Here is a 22,834-nt window from a genome sequence, read left to right on the forward strand (position 1 = left end):
ACTGTACATGGTCCTACCCCCAACCTGACAGATATCCGTAGGGATGAATTAGAGTGGAGACTGCGAGTCAGGCCTTCTCGTCAGTGTCTGACCTCACAAATGGGCTTCTGGAAAAATGGTCAAAAATTCCCATAAACACACTCCTAAACCTTGTGGAAAGTCTTCCCAGAAGAGTTGAAGCTGTTATAGCTGCAAAGGCTGGGCCAACATCATATTAAACCCTATGGATTAAGAACGGGATGTTACTCAAGTTCTGTGTGTGAAGGCAGATGAGCAAATACTTTTGGCAATATAGTGTATGTCACACTTCAAAATGTACATCCTTTTTTTTTTAAGTGAGCAAACAAGCAATCATAGAAAAGAGAATATGCCACATATTCATTTGTGAAACTCTAATTAGAGCAGTCAAAATGTTCAGACAGCAAATGTTCTCCCCAGACACTATCAGTCAGTGTTCAGACAAGAATGTCAATTTTTCTGTCTCCTGCTTCTTAGACGGTTAACCCTCTCATTACTATAGCACCATATCTGCATTCATTTATTAATACAAAGAGTTAGTTTATTAGCGTGGTCCAGAATAGTTATTATGGTTATTGTTAATATATTATTCTCATCAGAAAAGATAATTCCATATTATGTCGTAGGATCACTTTAAAATGAACACAATACAGTTAAGGAATCAGTATTTTAATGCACCCAGGCCATAACAAACATATGCATATCCACAAGCTTGAAAAAAGAAAATTAAATAGAGTATAATACTAATGGTAATCTACATAATATAGTAATTGATTTTAAAAGAGGGACTCCATAAATCCTGAGATAAACAATTATACCACATTTTTTTAGTCTTTAAGCTGTATGTATTGAGTGCTTCAAGACAATTGGAGTCGGTGTATTTTCTGGAACTTTTTAATTGCACCTCTTATACTACATGAAACTTCAGGAAAGGTAACTTATAAATTACCCAATTGAATTATTGCTGTAATGCCATCTAGGATGTGTATTTCTGTCTTTCTTCCTACTGAGTTCACCACAGTGACTAAAAACCAGTGGTGAACTCAGGAGAAAAAAAGATAGAAAGACTCATGCTAGATGGCGTAACAATGGTAATTCATTGTAACATTTTCTTTCAGTTCCGGGTGGGGTGGAGAGGCTCTAATGGCGCTCTTCACACTTGAACACTCAACTTTAAGTTGCCTGGGAGAAGGAGAATTCATTTCTTTCCTCTCAAGTGTATAATGACTCATGAGACCACAAAGTGTAGATGGCTAAAGAGAGAATTAGCCTCCTCTTCTTCCTTTATCTCTAGTATTGAATGCACGTTTCTTGGTTCACATAACTGTGTTCTTTAATGGTAGTTCCAAGATTGACATAAGAGTGTACTGACCCACAACTTGAAACAAAGGCCTGAAGGTTAAAGAAAACATGGTGATAACTCTGCGGCAAAGTAGATGAGCTAGAGGATAATTGTAAAGAGATAGAAGAAACACATAAGGTGATGCAATGCAATACGCTTAAGAAGGATGTTGTGGGTGAAAAATGATACTGTATTTATTTCGGGGGGGGCTCCTTGTTTCAACTGTTGTCTAGTTTTAGCCATCAGATGTACCTGGTGTATTAGGATTCTTCCTAATTTAATTTCACCCCCGTATAATGTTTCAGACCAATATTGTATTTCCAATTTCCAAAAAAAGGTGTTGCAGGATGAATCACTTTACAGGGTGGGTTATACAATGCTCGAATTCAAACTCTTCACATCTAATATTCATCTGCACAGTGTAACTAAATAATAAAAGACTAAGTCAACTTTAGCTGACTTATTTGAAATGAAAGAAATCTGCTACTAGATTTACTTTTTCTGCTTAATGCTTAAGCATCAATTTGAGTTGAAGATATCAGTTCAGATATACCGAGATAGTTTGAGTTTGCATACTTATTAAGAGACATCAGTTCTCGTGGAATAATTTATATTGGAGTACAGAGATGTACATTTCCCCAGCTTTGGCAAGTCTGGAGTAACATGATCCAAGCCTGTTGAACAGCATCATAATAATGACAAAAGTATGATGAATATTTTTCAGAGGCATTTGATCATGAGATTACAAAGCTGCAAGCACCATTCTACACAACTGAAGCAACTACTTGGCAATGTTTTGTGCACACAATTATATAATTCAAGATTTGAATAACAGAGCAGATTATCTTACTAATTATATCTTTAAAATGCAATTGGCAAAGTAATCACAGTTAGCTGCCGTCATGCATCCCTTAGAGCTCAGAGCTTCTGATAAGATAAGAGATAGCAAGGAGAAAGCATTTATTGTTAGACTAGGACAGCACAGGTGGGGGTGAAGTACATTCAAAATACTGCAAGCATGCATCAGATTGCAATAGATTGCATATATTAATAGGGGTTGCAGGCATTGCTTTCAAAATTTTGCTTAGTAAGAGAATCAAATTGTTTTATGATGTTATTGTGTCTTTTTACTTTCCACTTACAAAATGTTTCTGCAACTGTTTCCATATGAAAAGTGTAGGTAATAGAATGGTGATTCCATTTGATTGATTGTCTGCAATTCTGTACAGGTTACAAACCATGGACAATTGACAAATTTCTTGCAATTTCCTCATTACAATTTTGACTTTCATTCATCTACAGTACTTTGAATTCTTGAAGGGTTATATATTTTCTGTAATGAAATAGCTACATATTAATCAAAACATTCTTCTTTGTTTGGATTGATGCAGATTTGCTCATTCTGAAAGACAGCTTAAAAAAAAAAACTTCAATAGTCACTTCAAAATCCCAGCACTCTTGATTGGGTTTGTGAACATTTTTATGTCTGCTTTGTCCTGCTCTTTTGTGGTGTAGCTGCAGCTGAGAGCTGAGTTTTTCAAAACCCTGGAGAACAAGTTGGCCTCAAACTGCTTCCCTGAGCTGATGTGACATTGTTGCAAGCCAGTAAATAAATAATCCGGGACAGCAGTGAGTTGAATTTTCATAGTAGAATCATACAGGGCCATTTGATTGTAGTATTTACTTATAAAAAGGATTTAAAAAAAAAAAAAGTATTGTTACCTAAAATTTATAGTGTGTATTATCTGAAATCAACTTCCATTTTTTTCTTAATACATTACACACAGATGTCCAAAATTCAGAGCTATGAGCCTAGTGTAACATGCAACACAGTCACAGGTCTTTTTTGGAGCCTAACAGACTTTTCTTGAAAGAATTCCAACCTTACCTACAAAGTATTTCATTGACATGAAACATTTAAGCAAACCACAAGCCATGTGTAATACGCTTTTCAACCAGTGTGGAAAAACAAGTCTTATTGTTAATCAAGCATGGAAGTGAGTAAATGAAACATGTGAACCTTTCTTACCTCCCAGCGTGGCTGAGATGAGAATGTGAGTGCCATATTTTTTAATGATAGTGTCAATGAACTGCTGAGTAGTGGGTCTGCGTCCCAGCAGGCGTACACTGCGCTGGAACTCAGGCATGAGTGGCACAGGGTTCCGGATAAGATCCCTCCTTTCAATTGCAGTGTTCCTCACCTTCCAACGTGCAAATTCCCTGAAAAATAACAGGAAAAAAAAAAACTGCTCATAGCAAAATACTTCATAATATACCACTAAAACATTATTAATTCCACTGCGGCAACATAAATGCTAGAGCTCTCAAAAGACACATTTGTGGAAAGAGTGTGCCTGCTTGGTCGTGCACACTGGGATCTTTAATGTGAATAAAACTGTCATGTGACAATAAAAAAGAAAAAAAAAATAATATAAAATACCTCTGAGTTCAGTTCATATCAAAGTTATTTTTTATAGAATTCAAGAGCAATAGCACACATTTATTATGAATCTAATAATCACAATGTTTTGCATTGTGTTTATTGAGTCTGACATAACCATGCATAATCATTGTTGCATAGTTTGCAATCTGACCAGCTTCCTGCCACGTTCATCTGTAATGCGGTATGTTTTCATGAAAACTGCTCAAGGTTATTTCCTCCGTATCATGCTCTGACTTAAATCTCAAGAGAGAAAATATAAAAATAAACGTCGCACTATATAATAAAATGCGACACCAGTTTAAGTACACCTCACTCTGCTCTTGATGTCTGTGTGGAGAAAGGATGTGTTTCACAGTGTAAAAAGATCACGCAGAACGAGCGGGAATGATGCTTGTTTCTTTATCCGCCGAGACACATCAAGAAAGCATTTCACAGTAACCAATATGAATATCTCTATTAGAGAATTCCTTGTGTATTTTTTAACTGTAATGGTAGTGTCTATTGCTATTTTAATCAGAAATTGTGATGATCATTTCTGTAAATAGTAAAATCATCATTATTACATATTCCCAGTGTGCAGTATCAATCATGTTTCTGCATGTTAATCTGCAATTATTATTATTATCTTTTTTAATTTTTTCTTTATAAATGCAAGGTTTACAGTAATTATGCATACTCATACCCACTTTCCAATAGCAGGAGTATAGCAACATGTATCTAAAATCTAGTGTTATTTATTTCATTTTCTTTTCTTTTGTGCATCTAAAGAAATGCATTTTGAATTTTATCATTATGAAAAACACATTTTCCATCCTAATTGTCAAATGCTGCAAATGTTTTTGTACATCCACAAAATCAGGTTCCAGGTCTATATACTAAGATTGGCTTTGATAGATCACATCGTTAGTTATGACCGTACGTTCTGTTCAGTGCATCATTGAGAATGAGCAACTTTGGCACAGATTTCAATTGGCAGTGGCAACTGCTGGTTATAAAATGAATTTCAGATTATTCAAAAACCACATGATAATTTTTGTCTGACATTCAGCTTCTGATACTTCTAATGAGCCCACCGTCGGTCCCGGTGCCTCCACCTACTCCTGGCTCCACCTGGACTTCCAGACTTCTCACCAGATCTCAGACAGTAAGTCCCTCAAGGGAAAACTAATTTCACCTCTTTTGCTAATTCCCAAACATTTTATAAATTAAATTATGAAATCCAAATTGCAATAACTGATGTCATAGGGTGTTATAAAACTGGTTTGATTCAAGCAGTCCAAGTTTACAGAGCTTATGTTTAAAAAAAACAAAATGTGTCCTTTTTTTTTTTTTTTTTTAGATTTAATGCAATGGTGAACAGGTTTATTATCATATTAGAAAAATGCATTGTTGAATGTTGACTTAAAAAGTGCTATGAAGAAAAATTACACCAGAATACCTTATAATAGCGTATTCTCAAGCTTTCCTCCTGAATACGTGGGCCCCCTTAGTTTGAGTTTTCTGACATGTAGTCAGCAAAGTGTCTGTCTAAGCATGACTTGATGGCAGCAGGTTTTACTGCTCCATTCAACCCTTCATATTAGCATTTAAAGTTCCATTTCTTTTCTGCCAGTGGACTGTTATGTAATTCATAATGTATCAGGCATTTCACGGATAATATCTCAACAACTCCCTCAAAAGGATGGTTATTTTACACATTTAGTATGTTTCTAACAAAGTGAAAAGCATGTGTAACCATTTATGATTATGCACTTTCTTCAAATTAGAAATTAAATAAATGGGGCTCTTTGCTGCAGATTTGCAGAAGTCTTTCTTATGAAAACTTTGCAATTCCTTTACGCAGCAAAGACACAAGTGCTCATCTGGCAGGACAGGGCTCACCACTCAAGCTAGTACATGCTGATTCAGCTTCCACTCTTGTTCCATGACTTAGCTTTTTAAGAGGTACACGTTGCTGTTGTATCTCACATCTAGAGCAAACTTTCAAGCCAAAAGAACTGCAAGATACTTTGCGAGATTTGCAACTGTGGTACCAAATTTCCTCACTCTACATTGTCTGCCAGGTTCCCTCGCCGTGTCTGTTATCTGTTTCTTTCTGTCATAGATATCAATTCACCGTCACAGAATGTATCTCATTGCTTGGCCACTGCCCATTTTTATATAAAACTTTATAAGGCAGCCATATGTGCTTGGGCCCTTCTGCCCCAGATAAGACATGCCAGGAGATGGAAACTGTGACATGATTCACTGCTTTGCTTCACAGCTCCAAGCTCGGTTTAATGACCTATCAAAGAAAGTTAAGAGGAGATAAATGGCATTATAGCAGCATGGAAGGAAGATAGGGATATATGTGATTATTGCTTTATGGTGTTTAAGTAACTCATTTGCGAGGTTGGTACATTAGGTCTGGCTGTGTGAAAGTGGAAAATTCAGGGTAACTGATATGGATATGGACATGCACAAATAAATACTTAATCCATGTAATAATGCTTAGATTAAATGAAACTGGAAGTCTAATTTTTTTGATAAACATTTTCATGATGATAACAGATTTTTTTTTTTTTTGGCTATAATGTTTGTAAAAACAGCCAACTCGTCATCTCACATAGATTCAGAGAGACGAGAAAGCTTTCCACTAGAGATCTGCTCTAATGAATATTATGGTAGCTCCAACATGTCTCTATCTGCCTAAGACCTTGAGAAAAACCTGGAAGAAATATATATAAATCTGAGGTAAAGAAGCATACATTGAGACAAGCAAAGGAAACTCATGGCAGGTCCTTAAAATTCCACATCTTTGCAATAAAGGTTGCAAAAGTAGCATTGATTTGTTTGGGTTTCTTGCCTGAAATATTGATATGAACACTGCACGGTATGTTCTGTCTGTAATATACTCTGTCCTTGTTAGAGCCAAAGGATAGAGACCGCACATAAACATGAAAGTCATCATTTTGGGAATTAAACAAAGTAGAAATTTAACAGAAAGAATGAATGAACACATTTCTTCCAGCATCAAATGTAATTTATATCAGTTCAATCATATTATTTTGCTAAAAGAAATAAACAGGACGAATGACTCATAATTCATGTTCATGTTCAACTTGAATTACTTTCAACTAAACTAATTGTAATTTCAAACCAAGTCAAACTAATCAAGCAACTCATTGAACTTTGTAAATGTGATGAATTTGTTTTTGTTCCATAAAATTTCTTTTTTTGATAATATTTCACAGCCATTTTTCTGCAAAAGTCCTCTTTTCTAGTGCGCATTTATGGCGGCAGGGTGACCCAGTCATTTTCTACTCATGCTGCTTCACGTTAAAGGTGTTTAGCTGGAATACATAGTGGGTTTTATAGTGAAACGGTAAAAGGAAAGTGCATTTCTCACTGAGGTTAGTGCTACCCACAACCAAACATCAAAAATGTTTAATTTTTTAATTTTTTTTTTTTTAAAGGAAAGAAAATCACTTTTGTTCTATTGCAAATTTTGCAGGTGTAATGGAACAAGAAAGTCCTCCCACAGAAGGATCTTTGATGAAGAATTGCAGGTGACGAGCTGCACAACTCTCAGGTGAGAACAATGTTTCAACTGTTACCAAACTTGCAGCTTCCAGGAAATAATCTGTGTGTTTAAATCATCAGATGGTGGATTTAACATATGATCTTTGTTACTTACAAAATGGCATGAAACTTAAACAAAATTCAAACAAAACTCTCCAATATGAGTACTCACACAGTACTCAAACAGCAGCAAGTATAAGCTATGGGAAAAGTAAAAACTTCAAATACAAATGGGTCTGCTTCACTATAATGGGAAGAAGAACAGATACTTATATTTCTCAGATCAACTTCAGCAATGGCACGGACGTGCCTAAAAATTTTTAGATTACTGCATACTTTTTTTTGTCTTTTGGGGCCTAACGTGCTTCGTGAAGATGTGCCTTTTTCCCCCCTTTTAAGCCTCCCTACTGTATATACACTGTTGTTTTTGAAGAAAGAGGTCACACAATAAGATCAGATCTGTGATCAGGTTGGTGGCTGCCATACCTCACCTCACGTCACCTCAACTCCATCGATGGATGGATGGATGGATGGATGGATGGATGGATGGATGGATGGATGGATGTGGATGGAAAACATAGTAGTGAGAAAGTGAGAATCTGGTATGTCATAACAACAAGTTCCAGGCAGCATGTCGTCTGCTTCAATTAGAGTTGGGGGCCGTACTGACATCCAGTGAATACTCCCTAAAGCTCTCACAGGGGCAGGAAAAGACCATCATACAGTGTGTCACTACAGGCAGTTAGCTGATTCTGATGCTGTAGCCCAGATTAAAAAACCTTGAGAGAGCATGACAGACATTCAAAGTAGAAGTGTGGAAACAAAGAGTAAAGAGAGACACATCTTTGTTGAAAGAAAATGTCTAACTAATGGAGTGGGAAACTGACAAGGCCCGTAGACAATAGGGTGCCTCATACTGTAAATGACAAAAAAAAAAAAAAGTAGGGCTGTCAGTGAAACACATACCTAGCTTACTATTTCCCTTTGCCTTCCTTTAATACTATAGATCAAAGCATTTAGAGTCAAATGCCACACACATTCATCTATATTTACATTTTGACCTATGTCAGTGTGAGGTATAAAGCACCTTTACATCTGTTCTACTATCTAAAACAAAGTCTGTGTCATTTTATCTTCAATTAAAGCAAACAACTGATTTATGATGAAACGAACTTCATAAAATCCAACATCGAGCTAAAGGTGTTGTCAAAACAGACACGTTGTTGTCACAAAGGGCAGCACTATGGCCCGCAGCATTTGACAAACATGATTTATACTGCAACAACCAAAAGAGGTCAGCATATGTTTTGAGTGACTACAGATGTTTAACAGTAGTAACAGAGAGTAGTGTGGTATTTAAAAGGTACCCTGACAACACAGACATGTAGAGCTTATTATATTCATTCATACTCATCATCAATTTAAATAAGCTATAAAGACAAAGACCCTTTTACTCATAGGCAGCCATGGTTGTGTACGTGACTGGGTATGTCAAATGGTCTCAGTAGCCTCAGTTTCTGGACACTACAGTGAGATAAATGTGTATTTTGTTTAACCCTTTCAATCCGAACTAGGCCATAATATATTGAACAACACTCACAACACAATAAAATGAAGAAAAACATGAGTAAGCAAGAATGGGGCTAAATCAAAGTGGTCTGCGCGGCAACTGCTCCTCTATGTTCCCAAAAGGGAGAGGATTTGTTGTAAAGAGATCCACTTTCTGCCTTCAGCTGTTTAAGGCACCATATGGATCTTTTTATGTATTCTACCAATGAGTAAGTCCAGAGATTAAGACCCCACCCCACCATTATATAGGCTAATTTTTGCATTAAAAAAATATAGAGAAAAATAATAAATAAAAAATAAATAAAAACATTAGGTTTATGTTTACAGATATTCCATGCATCACAATAGGTGGAAACTTTTAGGCAGTTTTGCCCCAGTTGTGATGTTTTATGGGTTCCCTTCATCAGCCTTCGTGAGTGGGAGAGCTGCTCTACAACAACACACAACACACAAAACACAAATTTTATTGTTTAGAGGTTTATGTTACAGCAGAAGTACTCAGAAAAGGACAAGAATGCCATTTGTAAATCCAACCATTTGCACACAAGAGCTCTAATATCAACTGTAATCCTCTGGCTCCTTCATGCAGTATTTTCATTGACAATCGTCAAATAATATTCTAACAGTTGTTTCAAATTTTTGTCAAAAACTAGTAAAGTCTATTTTGTTTATCTGTGTCAGCTGAAATTGGTGATTCCTTGAACTTACACTGTATTTTGATCATACTGTGGCTGATTCTCCTCACTAAGTTCATTATCCGAGAAGAACATATCCTAGGACTGGCAGTCCTGCGCTGCTGTTTCATCCATCTCAGTTTCATATTCACGTGAGTAAACATCGTCCGTAATTACCAAATTGGCTGGCGATTGAATGGCATCTAACGTGTCTATATCTGTCTAGCTGCATGAGTCTTACTTGGAGTACGCACACATACGGACTGAATAGCTGACTGAACTGGCAGATTGTCAGGTTCGTCATGTGATCGTGATCGTTGGTTCGCTTTCAGAAACAGCAACTGCCAGTTTACTGCTTAGCAGGACATCAACTGATATTTTCTGTATTTCATGTTTTTTCAAAGTGATTTTCAATTACTACCCAAGAGTGTTTAGAATTTTTGTGGAGGCAATTTTAGTCACAGTATTTGGGTTTATTTTCTGCCTATGATGAACAGCATTTGAGCACTTTTAGTGGACTAAATGCATCAAGTGTTTTGGGAGAGAACAAAATAACCGCAGGCCTTTTGAAACTTGTCTTTGTCAACAAGCACTTCCCCACTTTTTTCTCCTCTTCTAATCAACAGTGATGTTGTTAAGCTTAATGTCACCTTTATTGTTACCTTGACCAGAAATTACAATCAAAAGAGACACAGTGTGGCAGTTTGTTTGTTTTTTGTTTTGTTTTGTTTTTACACTTTGTGTCCTCTGGGCTGTAAGAAATAGTAACTTTGTAACCTTAGCTCCAGAGTGCAACCAGTTTAATAAGGACATTTATAATAAGGACATTTATAGCATTTTAAGGCACACAAGTTTAAATACCCATGGCTACTTTAAGTACCAAGTCAGAAATTTGTCATTAAAGCAGTGTTTTGGGGCTGTTAAAAATAAACTAAATGTTGTTTTTTTAATATTAAAGCTTACAGCCACTGAACTAAGCTTTTTATTTTGTAAAACAAGGAAAAAAATGAAAATGAGTTGAACCTCAAACTAAAGGTTTGGGAATACCTCAAATGCCTTTCATCAGTACTTTCAGAAGAATGCAGTGCTGTGATAATCCCTCCAATAAGACACAGATGAAAGAGCAAGAAGAATCAGTCTCCTGTACATCCATACACCATTTACATTTGTGAAGCTTATAATGATGATTTTTTACACACAGTATGTCAGAGAGGTGATGATTCAACCCCGTTGTAATTTCTGTAGCTGCTTTTTTTTTTAGGTTATTGTGCTGAATTACATCATAATTTAGTTGTAGCTCTATTTGTAGCAAGCCTTTCTATCAAAGATGTGACATGTCTATTTTGTTTTGTAATATTTAGACTGCATTGATGCTGCAATTAAATAGCAATAATTATTACATAAAAGGCATTTGAATGTGAGTCTGTCTCCTGATATTTTGAAAGAGTATGATGTAGATGACAGACTTCAGCATCTGTTTGTTTTAAACATGCTACAATGATGAAACATTTGAAATCATCTTTAGTAATTGTTCAAATATTCTACTCAATAACATATCATACCAGATATTCTGTTGGGTTCTCTTTAAATATAAATCAGCCATACATCTTCTTTTTCTTTCAGCTGCTCCCTTTAGGGGGTCACCACAGCAGATCAATGCCTCCATCTCACCCCATCCTTAACATTCCCTTCTGTCACACCAGCCCTCTGAATGCCCTCCTTCACTACATCCATGAATCTCCTCTGAGGTCTTCCTCTTTTCCTTCTGAATGGCAGCTCCATTTTCAACATCCTTTGTCCGATATAGCCACTATCTCTCCTCTGCACATGTCCAAACCATCTCATCCTTGCCTTTCTAACTTTGTCGCCAAACCACTCAACCTGAGCTGTGCCTCTGATAGACTCATTTCTAATCTTGTCCATCCAGGTCACTCAAAACAATAATCTTAACATGTTCAGCTCCAGCTCAGCCTCCTGTCTTTTTGTCAATGCCACTGTCTCCAAACCATACATCATAGCAGGTCTCACTACCATCTTGTGAACCATTCCTTTCACTCTAGCTGCTATCCTTCTGTCACAAATCACCCTTGACATTTGTATCCATGCACTCCACCCTGCCTGCACTCTCTTCTTCACCTCTCTTGTGCATTGCCTGTTGCTTTAGATGGTTGACCCCAGGGATTTAAACTCATTGACCTTCACTATCTCCACTCCTTGCACATCCATCCTTACATCTGTCCCTCTCATTGACACACATGTAGTCTATCTTTCTTCTAGTGACTTTCATTCCTCTTCTCTCCAGTACGTACCTCCACCTCTCCAGACTCTTGTCCACCCTCTCCCTATTTTCACTATGCATTACAATGTCATCTGCAAACATTATAGTACACGGAGACTCCTTCCTTACCTCATCCTTTCCTCATCTAGCAGGCTGTCCACCACCACTGCAAACATAAAGGGCCTCAGAGCCAATCCCTGATGTAATCTCACCCTGACCTTGAACCCATCTGTAACTTCTACCATGCACCTTACCACTGTCTCGCTGTCCTCATACATGTCTTGCACCTGGCTCACATACACTATATTTCAAGAGTATTCACTCACCCATCCAAATCATTGAATTCAGGTGTTCTAATCACTTCCATGGCCACAGGTGTATAAAGCCAAGCACCTAGGCATGCAGACTGCCTCTACAAACATTTGTGAAGGAATGGGTGATTCTTAGGAGCTCAGTGAATTCCATAGGGATAGGATGCCACCTGTGTCTTTCCACCTGGTCTCCTGCACACACATTATACCTACCTTCCTTCTCTCCATCATAACAGCCAACACTCTCCTTTTACCACTCATGGTCCCTACATTTATTCTCACCTGTGTTTCCTTCTCTGTCGCCTCCTAACATGCTTTCCTCCTCTCCTCTTCCTATGTCTTCAGTCAACAGTAGAAAAGTTTCTACTGGCACCATTTTGGCCAACAGCACCAGAAGCAGGCCCTGACAATCCAGTGTGGAAATCTCATACATTATGAGCTCCATGACTGACTTGGCCAAGATTTTACACGGAATGCTCTTCCTGACACAACTCTTCCCATTTACCCGGCTTTGGGACTGGCATAGGGAATACACTGGCCCACCCACCCTGTGGCTGGGTTTCAGAGTCATACATGACTATATTAAAAAATAAAAAAATCTTTGTTGAGCAAAAATATTCTAAAAGTAACTGTAACAAGTAAAGGTCCAATAAACATCATGCTGAAGATACACTAAATTATAATGACCGGCCACTTTTAGGTATACATTGCTAGTGCTGTGCTGGACCCCACCTTTGTCCAATGACCAGCCCATCGAACGTCAACAAACATGGCATGTGTAAAGTCACTGAAATCACATTTCTTCCTCATTTTGATGCTCAGTTTTAAATTCAGCAGGTTGTCTTGACCATGTCTACATGCCTAAATGCACTGATTTGCTGGCATGGTATTTGTTAATTAGATTCTTGTGTTGATGAGAAGTTGGACAAATATACCTAACAAAGTGGCTGGTGGGTGTAACAGATATACAGATGATTTTGTGAAGCCCTTTGCTCTTTTGCTTCTGCTATAATATCCACCAAAAGTCTCTGCAGCCACGGAGCTGACCACAGACAACAATTTCCTCCTCTCACATCTACTTTCTAACATCACCTTTAACATGTTGCTTTGTTTCATATTTGGTGAGTCACTTGCTTTATTCTTATCTATATCTCCATGATGCATGCTGGAATGGTTACAATAGAAAATACAAATGTGTTTGCACAATGAATGATTGTCATGCATTGTACTGTAAAAATGTGAATGTGAATATGAAAGTAATGCAATAGGTACTGACAGGGGTCATTGATGTCACTGATGAGTGCAGTCATCAGCAGAATCATCAGAAAAACTTTATTTCAACACTTAACTGGAGAGTGTTTTCCCCCTTTAAGAACCCACTTGTTTTCTTTGTACCTGTCGCACACAACATGAATAAGGTGTGTGATTTTGGGGCTGCTGACGCAGTTTTGTAGAAGTGCCTGCTCCTTCTGATGTGAGAAAGAACGGGCTGTTTTCAAGCTTTGATAAAGGGTGAACCTTTCATTTTCAAACCATTTGTTCTACTACACTACTGTTTGTCAGGGATGACTTCATATTTGCAGTTGAAAATGATATGTTATTTTGAATTATCTACTTAAGTCAAATTCACTTCCATAAAATCAAAATACTCCAAGGGATAACAGTCCATTCCTAACAGCCAGTCAAAGCAGAAACATTAACTGCTATCTATCAAATCATTGACCTTAAAGTCTAACTCAGCTAGAGCCTATGAGTTTTCAAAAGAGAGTTTGGCATGTTAAAAAAGATACTTCCTGAGGACTGGGAGTCATGTATACTTACTGTTTTACATGAGAATTTAACAACTATTTTTAAAAATGCAGTGTTTATGCAAATGAGCCACTGCTTTGATGATGATGATCCATCAAAACAACTATTAAATGTAAAAAAAAAAAAGAAAAGAAAAGAAAAAAAGAACACCAACAGAAACAGCAAGGATCTGTGTATCTACTCTCAGTAAATGCAGATCATGACATGAGCAGGTCATTTGTTACATTTTGCGTAATTAAGAGTGTGAGACAGAGGTGATAAATGTCATTAGGTCTTGTGATGTATTTATTTACCTGTTCACTCTACATTTACCCTGAGCAGAAAGATAACCCCATATGATTGATGCAGCTCTTTTTTTTTCTTTTTTTTTTTTTGAAATGATGGGGCTTTGTTGGTATGTGCCAAATGACTGAGTGGAATAATATTTATTAAAATTAATGAGTAAATTGTTCCACACACAGGGACTTTGCATTATTGCATCCTACTTTACTTTTTACATCCATTAACAATTCCTGAGACATTGTTGATTGAATCTTTGCCACACTGCCTTTACAGAGCCATGCTCAGCTGAGTGATAGTGGTGCATCGTGAGGGCTCAACAGAAAATGCTGGCAAAGTGCTAAGACGGGGGGAGACTTTGATCCAATAATGGAAATTCCCCCATGAATGACTCTGTGAAGCGATTCTGTCTTCCCACACAGTATTGACTTATTCTCTTTTATTCTGTACGTGGTGTTCTCACACAGTAACAGTGCTGCATGATCACTTCCACTTGGATATGATCTTTTCAGTGATATAGGATAAATGTTATTACATCTAGACCAATATGTGGCCCAGCAGGGTTTATGAACGTCCATATTTCAGAGACGGTCTTCCTTGAAGAACACTTGTCAAGGCTATTAACAGGAGGCTTTCATTAGTTAGAGCTTATAGCTTATTTCATTTGTCTAGTTCATGTGATCCACATTTTAGAGTTGATATTGTTAGATACTGACCTCTAAAACATTGGGTCATTATCACCCAAAGTTTTTTGTGTCCATTTCTCTGTTATGACTTCGCTAAGCAGGTAGCTACATTAGGGTAGCTACATCATTGTAAATAACTAAGTCTTTGCACTTAGAAAGCTCTTACTGTCCAGTTATTTCTATCTGTTAGCAATCCCAGCATCAGACCTACGTAACCTGCTGAGCAGATCAGGGATGAGGCATAACAGTGGGACAGTTGTCATTCTGAGGCTATATTTTAAATAAATAGACAAGTAAAATCATGTCTTAACAGTTTTATGTCATGGCAGCTGAAGTGCCTAACAGGTTGTGTCTCTCTGACCTGGCTAAACTGGAGTACAAAACACACTCGTCATCAGCAGTGCATTAATTTAGGTTTCGTATTAAGTAGCAGTTTGCCAGAAAGTACGGCGAAAAAGAGGCAGAGGAAGGGGTACAGAGATAATACCGATAATAAAGAGGCAAAGCCTGGCAATAAATCAAATAGACAGAGATGCATTTGAAATCCTGCATGAATTTCAACCACTGAGATTTATTCAGAATAGACAAAATCTTAATCCTATGCTCCAGTGCACAGCAAAGGACTGTGCAGGGCTGTTTGCTTGTTCTTGTTTTATTTATTTACACTTCAGCACAGGCATAGGCTAGATTTTTTTTTTTTAACAGAGTAAATACTGTAGGAAATTTGAGGTGTTAGATTGAAAAAGTGGTAAAACATCAACAGAGAGGCCATCTACATTACACTGAAAAAAGAGAGTGTTCCATGCAAACAGATTTAGATCAAATTAGGTATGGGTTAAGAGTAAATCATTTAAGACTCACTGCCAATATTCCCAAGTCTTCTCCTTATCTCTCAAGATAGTTACAAACCAAGTTTAGTTATGTAATAGTTTATATGTGTACAAGCACTTTACAACACTAACACTGTCTTAAGATTATGACTTTAAATACTTTTAAAGTAGTAGTAATTTACTGCTAATCCTACCTGAATAACAGTTTATTTTGTTTTAGATCAAAAAGTCACCGTATATGTACACAGTTAGGTTATTTTTTTAGATACTGACACAATTTCTGTTATTACATGCCCAAGTTACAGTTAGGACTAGTACAGCAGACTCTCAGCAATTTGAATTAATTATAGATTAAATAAATTAATTTCTATGTACAGTCCCTTGTAATGCAATTGGAAAAAATAACTTAACAGTAAACACAGTTCTTATTTTTTACAAATTTGCAGGTAAGTTCTGCCTAAATCTAGGAAAAATGGAGGTCCCCACAATGCTTTCATGATGCCGTGCTTTGCCAGGCCCTTGCTATAAATGCTTTCAGTTATTGTCTGCTTTTGGGTTTTTCAGTTCTGCAGATCAAATGCATGCTGAATCAGGCTGAGCTTATGCGATTGAATGCTTAACCACTGTGGAATAGATGACTTCTTGACCTTCCAAAACTTTTGGATTGCTTTTGAAATATGTTTTGGATCATTTTCCTGCTATGCTGTGAGGCGCTGTCCACTCAGTTTACTGCATTTGGTCCAAAATTTTTAAACTGTAAGTTGTTTTGGTGAAACAAAATCAAAAATTCTCAGTCTCTGAAAGCAGAAGTAGCATTAGACTGGTAATGATGACAGTGAGATGAAGACAGTTGTGAAAAAAACATGTGATGTCCAAGTGTGATGTGATGGTCCTGGTGTAACCGATGGCTTCTTCTCCCATTCTCTGCTTTGTGTTGACTAATGATGATCGGACCACCAACGTGTTTTGGAGGCGATCTCTGTTTATTGCTGACAAAACAGTAATAAAACATCACAACTGGCGATTGTTGGCGATGATCACTTTAAGCCCCGCTCCCGCCAAATGCCACAGGAAAAAGGGGGAGGGTGAGTGCGAAACTGCTCCGTATAAAGGAGTCGTCCCAGAAAACCAAACGTAGGGGTACAGAAAGTTATACAACCACATCAGGTAAGTTAAATAAACAAATAATTTTTGTGAAATTCTATATAAATAAACATGAAGATAACAGGCAGAGACAACTGTAAACTGCAAACACTATTAACAAAGAATTGGCATTGTTACACTGGGTCAGTTTGCCCAGCATTTTCAGGTTTTTAGACTTTTGACCTTTGTTTTTGTAAATGCTCTATTGATTCTTGGTTTGCTTGGTTTTTATATTATGCCTTGTATATTTTCTTAAGTAGGTTTAATCTTGTTCTCAGTTGCTTAGTTCTCCCTTTATGTTTCTCCCTCCTGTGTTATGTTATTTTGTGTTTCCTATTAGGGGGGTTCATTCCTGGCCCCAGGACTTTATTGTCAACCTGGCTAAAAGACCTTGTTTCCTCCCTCCAAACCCCATCATCTCCACGACCTCCCACCAAAGTATCTCTTCCTCTCAAGTCTCCAGAGATGAGAGTGGGCGGCTTCACTCTCTTGCCGGCCACCCCCTCTCTAGCCTTTTCACTCTTCTCCCGCTCTAGAAAGAGGGGCAGCAGAGGAGAGATTATGAACACGAATGCTACAGCCTGACTCCACTGGCATCTTTTGATTGGTTCTTGGGATTCATTGTCTCTGCTCCCCTCGGCTAATATGCCTCACGGCCGGTGTCCGGCCCATCTGAGGCATCCGCTGCTTCAGCCTCGTCAGCTCCCCCTTCCCAGGGAAAGCGAGGATCTTGTCACCGACTGACCCTGCTGAAATTAAAATTATGTCTGGTGTGCCTGAGCCTGCCTTGCTGCTCGCAAGACTTTCTCTACTGTAAATGAGACTGGTTATTTCCCTTTTGTTCCGTGTCCACATGAACTGTTTTCACTTAAGACTGAATTTTGTAGTTTTCAGCTTAGCACATTATAAGTCTGTTTATCTGTTCCAGAACTGGCTGATTTAAAGCCTCTGTTTTATTTTATTGATAATGTAAATACAGGGTTAGGATCTTCAGTTTCTGAGCCAATCTCTGTAAGAATAAAGGATAATTTGGCAACCCCAGAGGCCAATAATAGCCCCAAGTACATTTGTGCTTCATTGCCTGCCCCCCAAGAAACTCAAGGTCCCCCCCGTGCCTACTGTAAGCACCCTGCACCCGTTCCAGGTCCCAGGGTGGGAGTGGATGGAGCTCAAGTCATTGGTTTGTCAGTCTCTATGGACATTCCTTTTTGCGTCCTGTTCATGTTCACATCTACGTCCCTGTTCCTATGTTCCCTATATCTAGTGTTCCTACGTCCAGTGGTTCCTCACCCTAGTGCGTTCCCAGTTTATGTTTTCAGATGTCATGGTCTTCCCTGTCCTTGTGCTTTATGTTTGTTTTGTATCAGCTTCAATAAAAGGCTAGCTCTTTGTTTACTCCTGTGTGCCTGCCTTGTATCCTGCATCTGGGTCCTCACTTCCCCACACTCCATACGATCTGTCTCCACAGACCATGACAGCAACACCCAGCAACTGAAATTCAGTGTTAGATTATTATTTTTTTATTTTTTAAATTTCTTCTGGTAGCTTTTGCCTGAGCTAGTGTAATTCAGTTTCCCTTTTTTTTTCCTTTTTACAGTAAAATCAGAAGTTATCTGCACAAAAAAGTCAGCGAAAGGAAGGATAATGAAATACATGTTTTTCTCAATCATTCTTACATGATTGTGTGAATGATTTTTCATCCAGTCTTTCCAGTGAATGTGCGGCTGTTGGAATAAAGCTTTTCAGAAAATCATTTGACTGGGTCATGATTTTATTCAGTTCTGTGTCTGCAGAATAATTGGGTTGACCCTAGAAGAAACCCTCAATAGTTTGGATCAAAGTAAAGGGAAAATAAACACCATAAATTGAGTTAACTTATGGCCAAAATAACAGTTAAAGCAATGAAGTATGCTCAATAGTGGTATGTATGTATACAAAAGTTATTCTTTGAGTTGTTTATTAGAAATCAGTGCTGGAACCATGAAACCACATTTCCTGAAAAAAATTAAAAAGCTTTCAAGAGCTATACCACAATACCTAAATTCTATCTCCATATTCACATGTAAGCATCTCTGTTAATAACTATTAATTAGAGCATATCAGCAAATAGAACATGATTGTCTAAATGGAATATGATTGCTGGTATAATAGCTTTGTTAGTACACTTTGTAATTGTGACGAGGCAATGAAATGAAAATTGATCTAATCAAAAACAATCTCTTAATTCGCTTTAATCTCAAGAATTTGATGGGACATTGTGCCAGAAGCAAATGCACGGGTGAGTGACATGAGCATGTGTTTGAATCTAATTAACTGTGTAATGTGAGAAGTACTGCTGATGAACTAGTCTCAATATGTGGGCAGGGAAGAAATGGAAATTATTACTAGCTCATGCAGCATATAATGGGATGAGAGAGACTGACTGCACACAAATGAAAGCAAGAATCATATAGAATCTCCAAATATCCTGATAGTCTTATCAACACATTTTCCAGATTCCTATCCTCTGTTAGCAAATGTATCCATCTGACATATGAAGTCCTTTTGTATACCTTTTGCCTTTTGTATACAGTTGATAAAACACTTCATCATCTGACACAGCCTGTAATACAGTGACAAACAATGCTCCTCCGTTCTATACATAATGAAAGCCTTCATGCAGTAAAAAAGAATCACCTGGTACTGTTAGATGCAGCTTACTGTATCACATCCATTTACTGCTGAACTCAATTGATCCCATAATAATTGTCAGTCACAGCTAAAATTAAAAAAAAAAAAAAAAACAGTATGTTGATGGTTTCCATGTACTATATTTGTGAGTGCAATGGATAAAATAACTGAGCTATTTCATTTCTGTAATCCCAGTGATCTTTATACCTGCCGGAGAAAACAAAACAAAAACATTATCACAGTTTGCTTCGCTTATTTCATTTGAATTGCTGTGTGAATGAAGAATTTTTGAAGATTTAGATTTTTGTCTACCAGTAATATAAATACGTGATAAACTGTCACCTTGTTAAGAACTGCAACAAAAACTGTGAAGAATGCAGAGGCAAATAACATATTTCAGGATTTTTTTTTTCTTTTAGCACTTTAGACAGCATTAGTTCTCACATAAAAAAAAGACCCCTTTGAATTAAGATCAAGGAAATACGTGTTTATTCAGGAGAACCTGCATGGCAAGCTGTATTGGAGAGGATGAATATACAATGAAATAAAATAAATATGAGTTTTTTTCTCTCTGGTCTTTATTGAATGCATACAGAGGGCACTGTGTGGAATTATGTGCCATGTTTGACATTGTTGAGATTAAAAGAGTTATTCAAGAAAAACATCAAATTGAATACAGTGGAAAGATGCAGATCTATGGGCTGTTTTGCCAGCTTCTTTTTCCACGTTCAGGATTGAACTGCAAAGCATTTAATATTACTCAGGCTGACAAACAACATTTTATGATCAAGGGGGGAACAGATGAATGAATAAACAAAAAGAACTCACTGATTTAATAGTGGCATAATAGTATGCAGGAATAAGATCTTCTGTGTCATCTCTGTGTCCTTTTTTTTAGACACTTGACCTCCAGTTAAAAGTACATTTCTCCTGTGTTTTGAAATCATACTTCAGCTAGATATCATGTCACAAGCATGCGCTTGTCAGTAGTTTTTAATATCATTGCTGCTCCACTGCTTCAAGTCTGAAAATGAGAAACATGTCATTACTTGTTAAACCCACTTATCAGGCCTTTGCTATGTGAGCCCCAAGAGATGAAAACAACCTTCCAGAGGTTGTCAGGTTAGCTAGCTCTGTGTCCTCCTTCTAAAACTTCCTTTATACTCGCATTTTACTAATAGAACTCAAAACAATTCTTTACAGCTTGGCTCTGACTTTATATTTGTGAAGAATATGTCCAACAGTATGCTTTCGCTGTGCACACAGGCTTTCAGCACCGCCAATAAATGCATGAAATTAACTGATTTCCCTTAGGTCAGTTTAATCTTTAGATTTTTTTAATGACAAACAGCATGTATGGTTTTAGACTGGGAGAGAAAGAAAAAGAAAAAAATCTGCAGGTGTTCATGTCTTCTACTGATTATAAAAAAATAGGTTGGACATTACAACATTAGGAACACTGTTTAATATAGGAAATAACATTAAGACTAAATACTGGCAAATTCTAAACAGACAGCTGCATTTCCTAACAGCATACCTGATTTAGGAATAACTATGAATATATTTCCCAAACAAGTTACTTGTAAATACAGTACATGCATCCACTGGTGGTGTAACTGACATAATATTGTGGTAGGAAGCAAATAAAAGCCCACTTGGAAATAATTTTAGACATGTAACACAAAGTATAAGAAAACCCGTGACACTACATTTCCAAGACAGCCCGGATAACAAGCCCAACAGATTCAGTGTTTTGCTGCAAGTGAACTGACTCAGATGTTCTGCAGGAGGCTGAGAATAAACCTCTTTTTGTGTTTGTGTAGGTCACACTGAAAAAAAGAAAAACAAAATAAACAAAATAAAAAAATAAAAAAAAACCACCAAAACTGTGTGCTGACTGCAGGACAGAGGGGTAGCAGAGGAAAGACACCTCTGATGAGGTGTTTAGAGAGGAGATGCTGTGCACTGAAACGTATTCTGAGGTTATGTATTTCAGATATTCAGACTGTGCTGTATGTATCTCTTGCTCATTTAAGAGAATAATTTTTGCCTGTGATTATTGTTGATTAGAAATATTATTTGCAAGATAAATGCCAAAAGTCATTTTAGCTTTTGAAAAATGTATTTACTGACAAAATTAGAATGATAATAATAAAATATTATTTAATTGAATCAATTTTGGTTCACTTTAAAGCCACAAACTATAAACTACAATATGATTCACTGTCTAGTTACAGTTTCCCATCATTGCTTTCTTTTAGTTTGTTTGATTAGAGCCTTTTTCTCTATGTTGAAGAGTCTTTGTAGACTTTATGTTTGACTAACATCTCATTTCTCTCATAGCTGGTTTGTGCTATTAGCTGTGGCCCATATATGGAATTAGACTTTAGATGCTTAACATATGAATCAAAGAAGAGTAAATGTTAAAAAATGTGACTGCTGAATACTTTAACTTGAAGTTTATGACATTTACTGCCAGCACTAGTAGAACGCATGGTACGCCTTAAAATTCAATTAATTGCCCAGAGTTTGTGTCCCAGAACTTGTACTAACAAAAGTGAACAGCTTTCTTCTGATTGAGCATCTAGTATGATTAGGCAGCGTGGATCGCTACATCAGAAAAATGGTAATATGATGCATGGTTGCTCTGTTATCTCCTCTTCAATGCTTATTGCTCTTGTGGTGATGTTATATTGCCAGTCTCAAGGGAGAGGGGCACAGGCGTCCCACACAGTGAATTAGTCAGTACTTAACCCTGACAGTTTCTTCTAGCCTCCTGTTTCTCCTCTAATTACCATCCCTTCCTTGCCAGTAATTAAGTCATCCCACAGCGGGGGCTTTTTACCACTAGGTTGGAGAAGGAAAGTGGCATAAAGTCCCTCCCCAGATCAGCTCCTGTTGATTTTCCCAAACCTATATGCAGCTGAAAAATTCAGATCAACACCCAGTTGCTGCAGTACTCCAGTGATTGTAATTGCAATAGCCCCAAGATGACTTTGTGTTTTGTATGTGTGTGGTTGTGTCTTCCAAGTGGGTATAAAAGAAACAGATTAGAGTAGAGGGAATAAAGATAGATTAAAGTTAAACTGATATTTTCTATGCGCCACAGTAAACAACACTTCCAGTGTGTCTATCACGTAAAAGTTTTTCAAAAGAAGTTTTAAAAAGAAAATAATTGCTCATTCGATGCACAACAGTGATAATGGCAACTCGAGAGATTT

The 22,834-nt window shown here is 37.3% G+C and overlaps 1 protein-coding gene across 1 annotated transcript in view; it reads right to left on the reverse strand.

Annotated features, from left to right (window-relative positions):
* The window catches only part of brinp1 (bone morphogenetic protein/retinoic acid inducible neural-specific 1), a 114,275-nt gene that overhangs the window by 49,408 nt on the left and 42,033 nt on the right, over positions 1-22,834 (reverse strand). The window contains exon 3 of the mRNA XM_030742808.1: positions 3,390-3,580. Coding sequence (XP_030598668.1) covers positions 3,390-3,580 — 191 coding nt within the window. The remainder of the gene's footprint in view (positions 1-3,389; positions 3,581-22,834) is intronic.

Source organism: Archocentrus centrarchus, chromosome 12, assembly GCF_007364275.1.
Source record: "Archocentrus centrarchus isolate MPI-CPG fArcCen1 chromosome 12, fArcCen1, whole genome shotgun sequence".
NCBI lineage: Eukaryota > Metazoa > Chordata > Actinopteri > Cichliformes > Cichlidae > Archocentrus > Archocentrus centrarchus.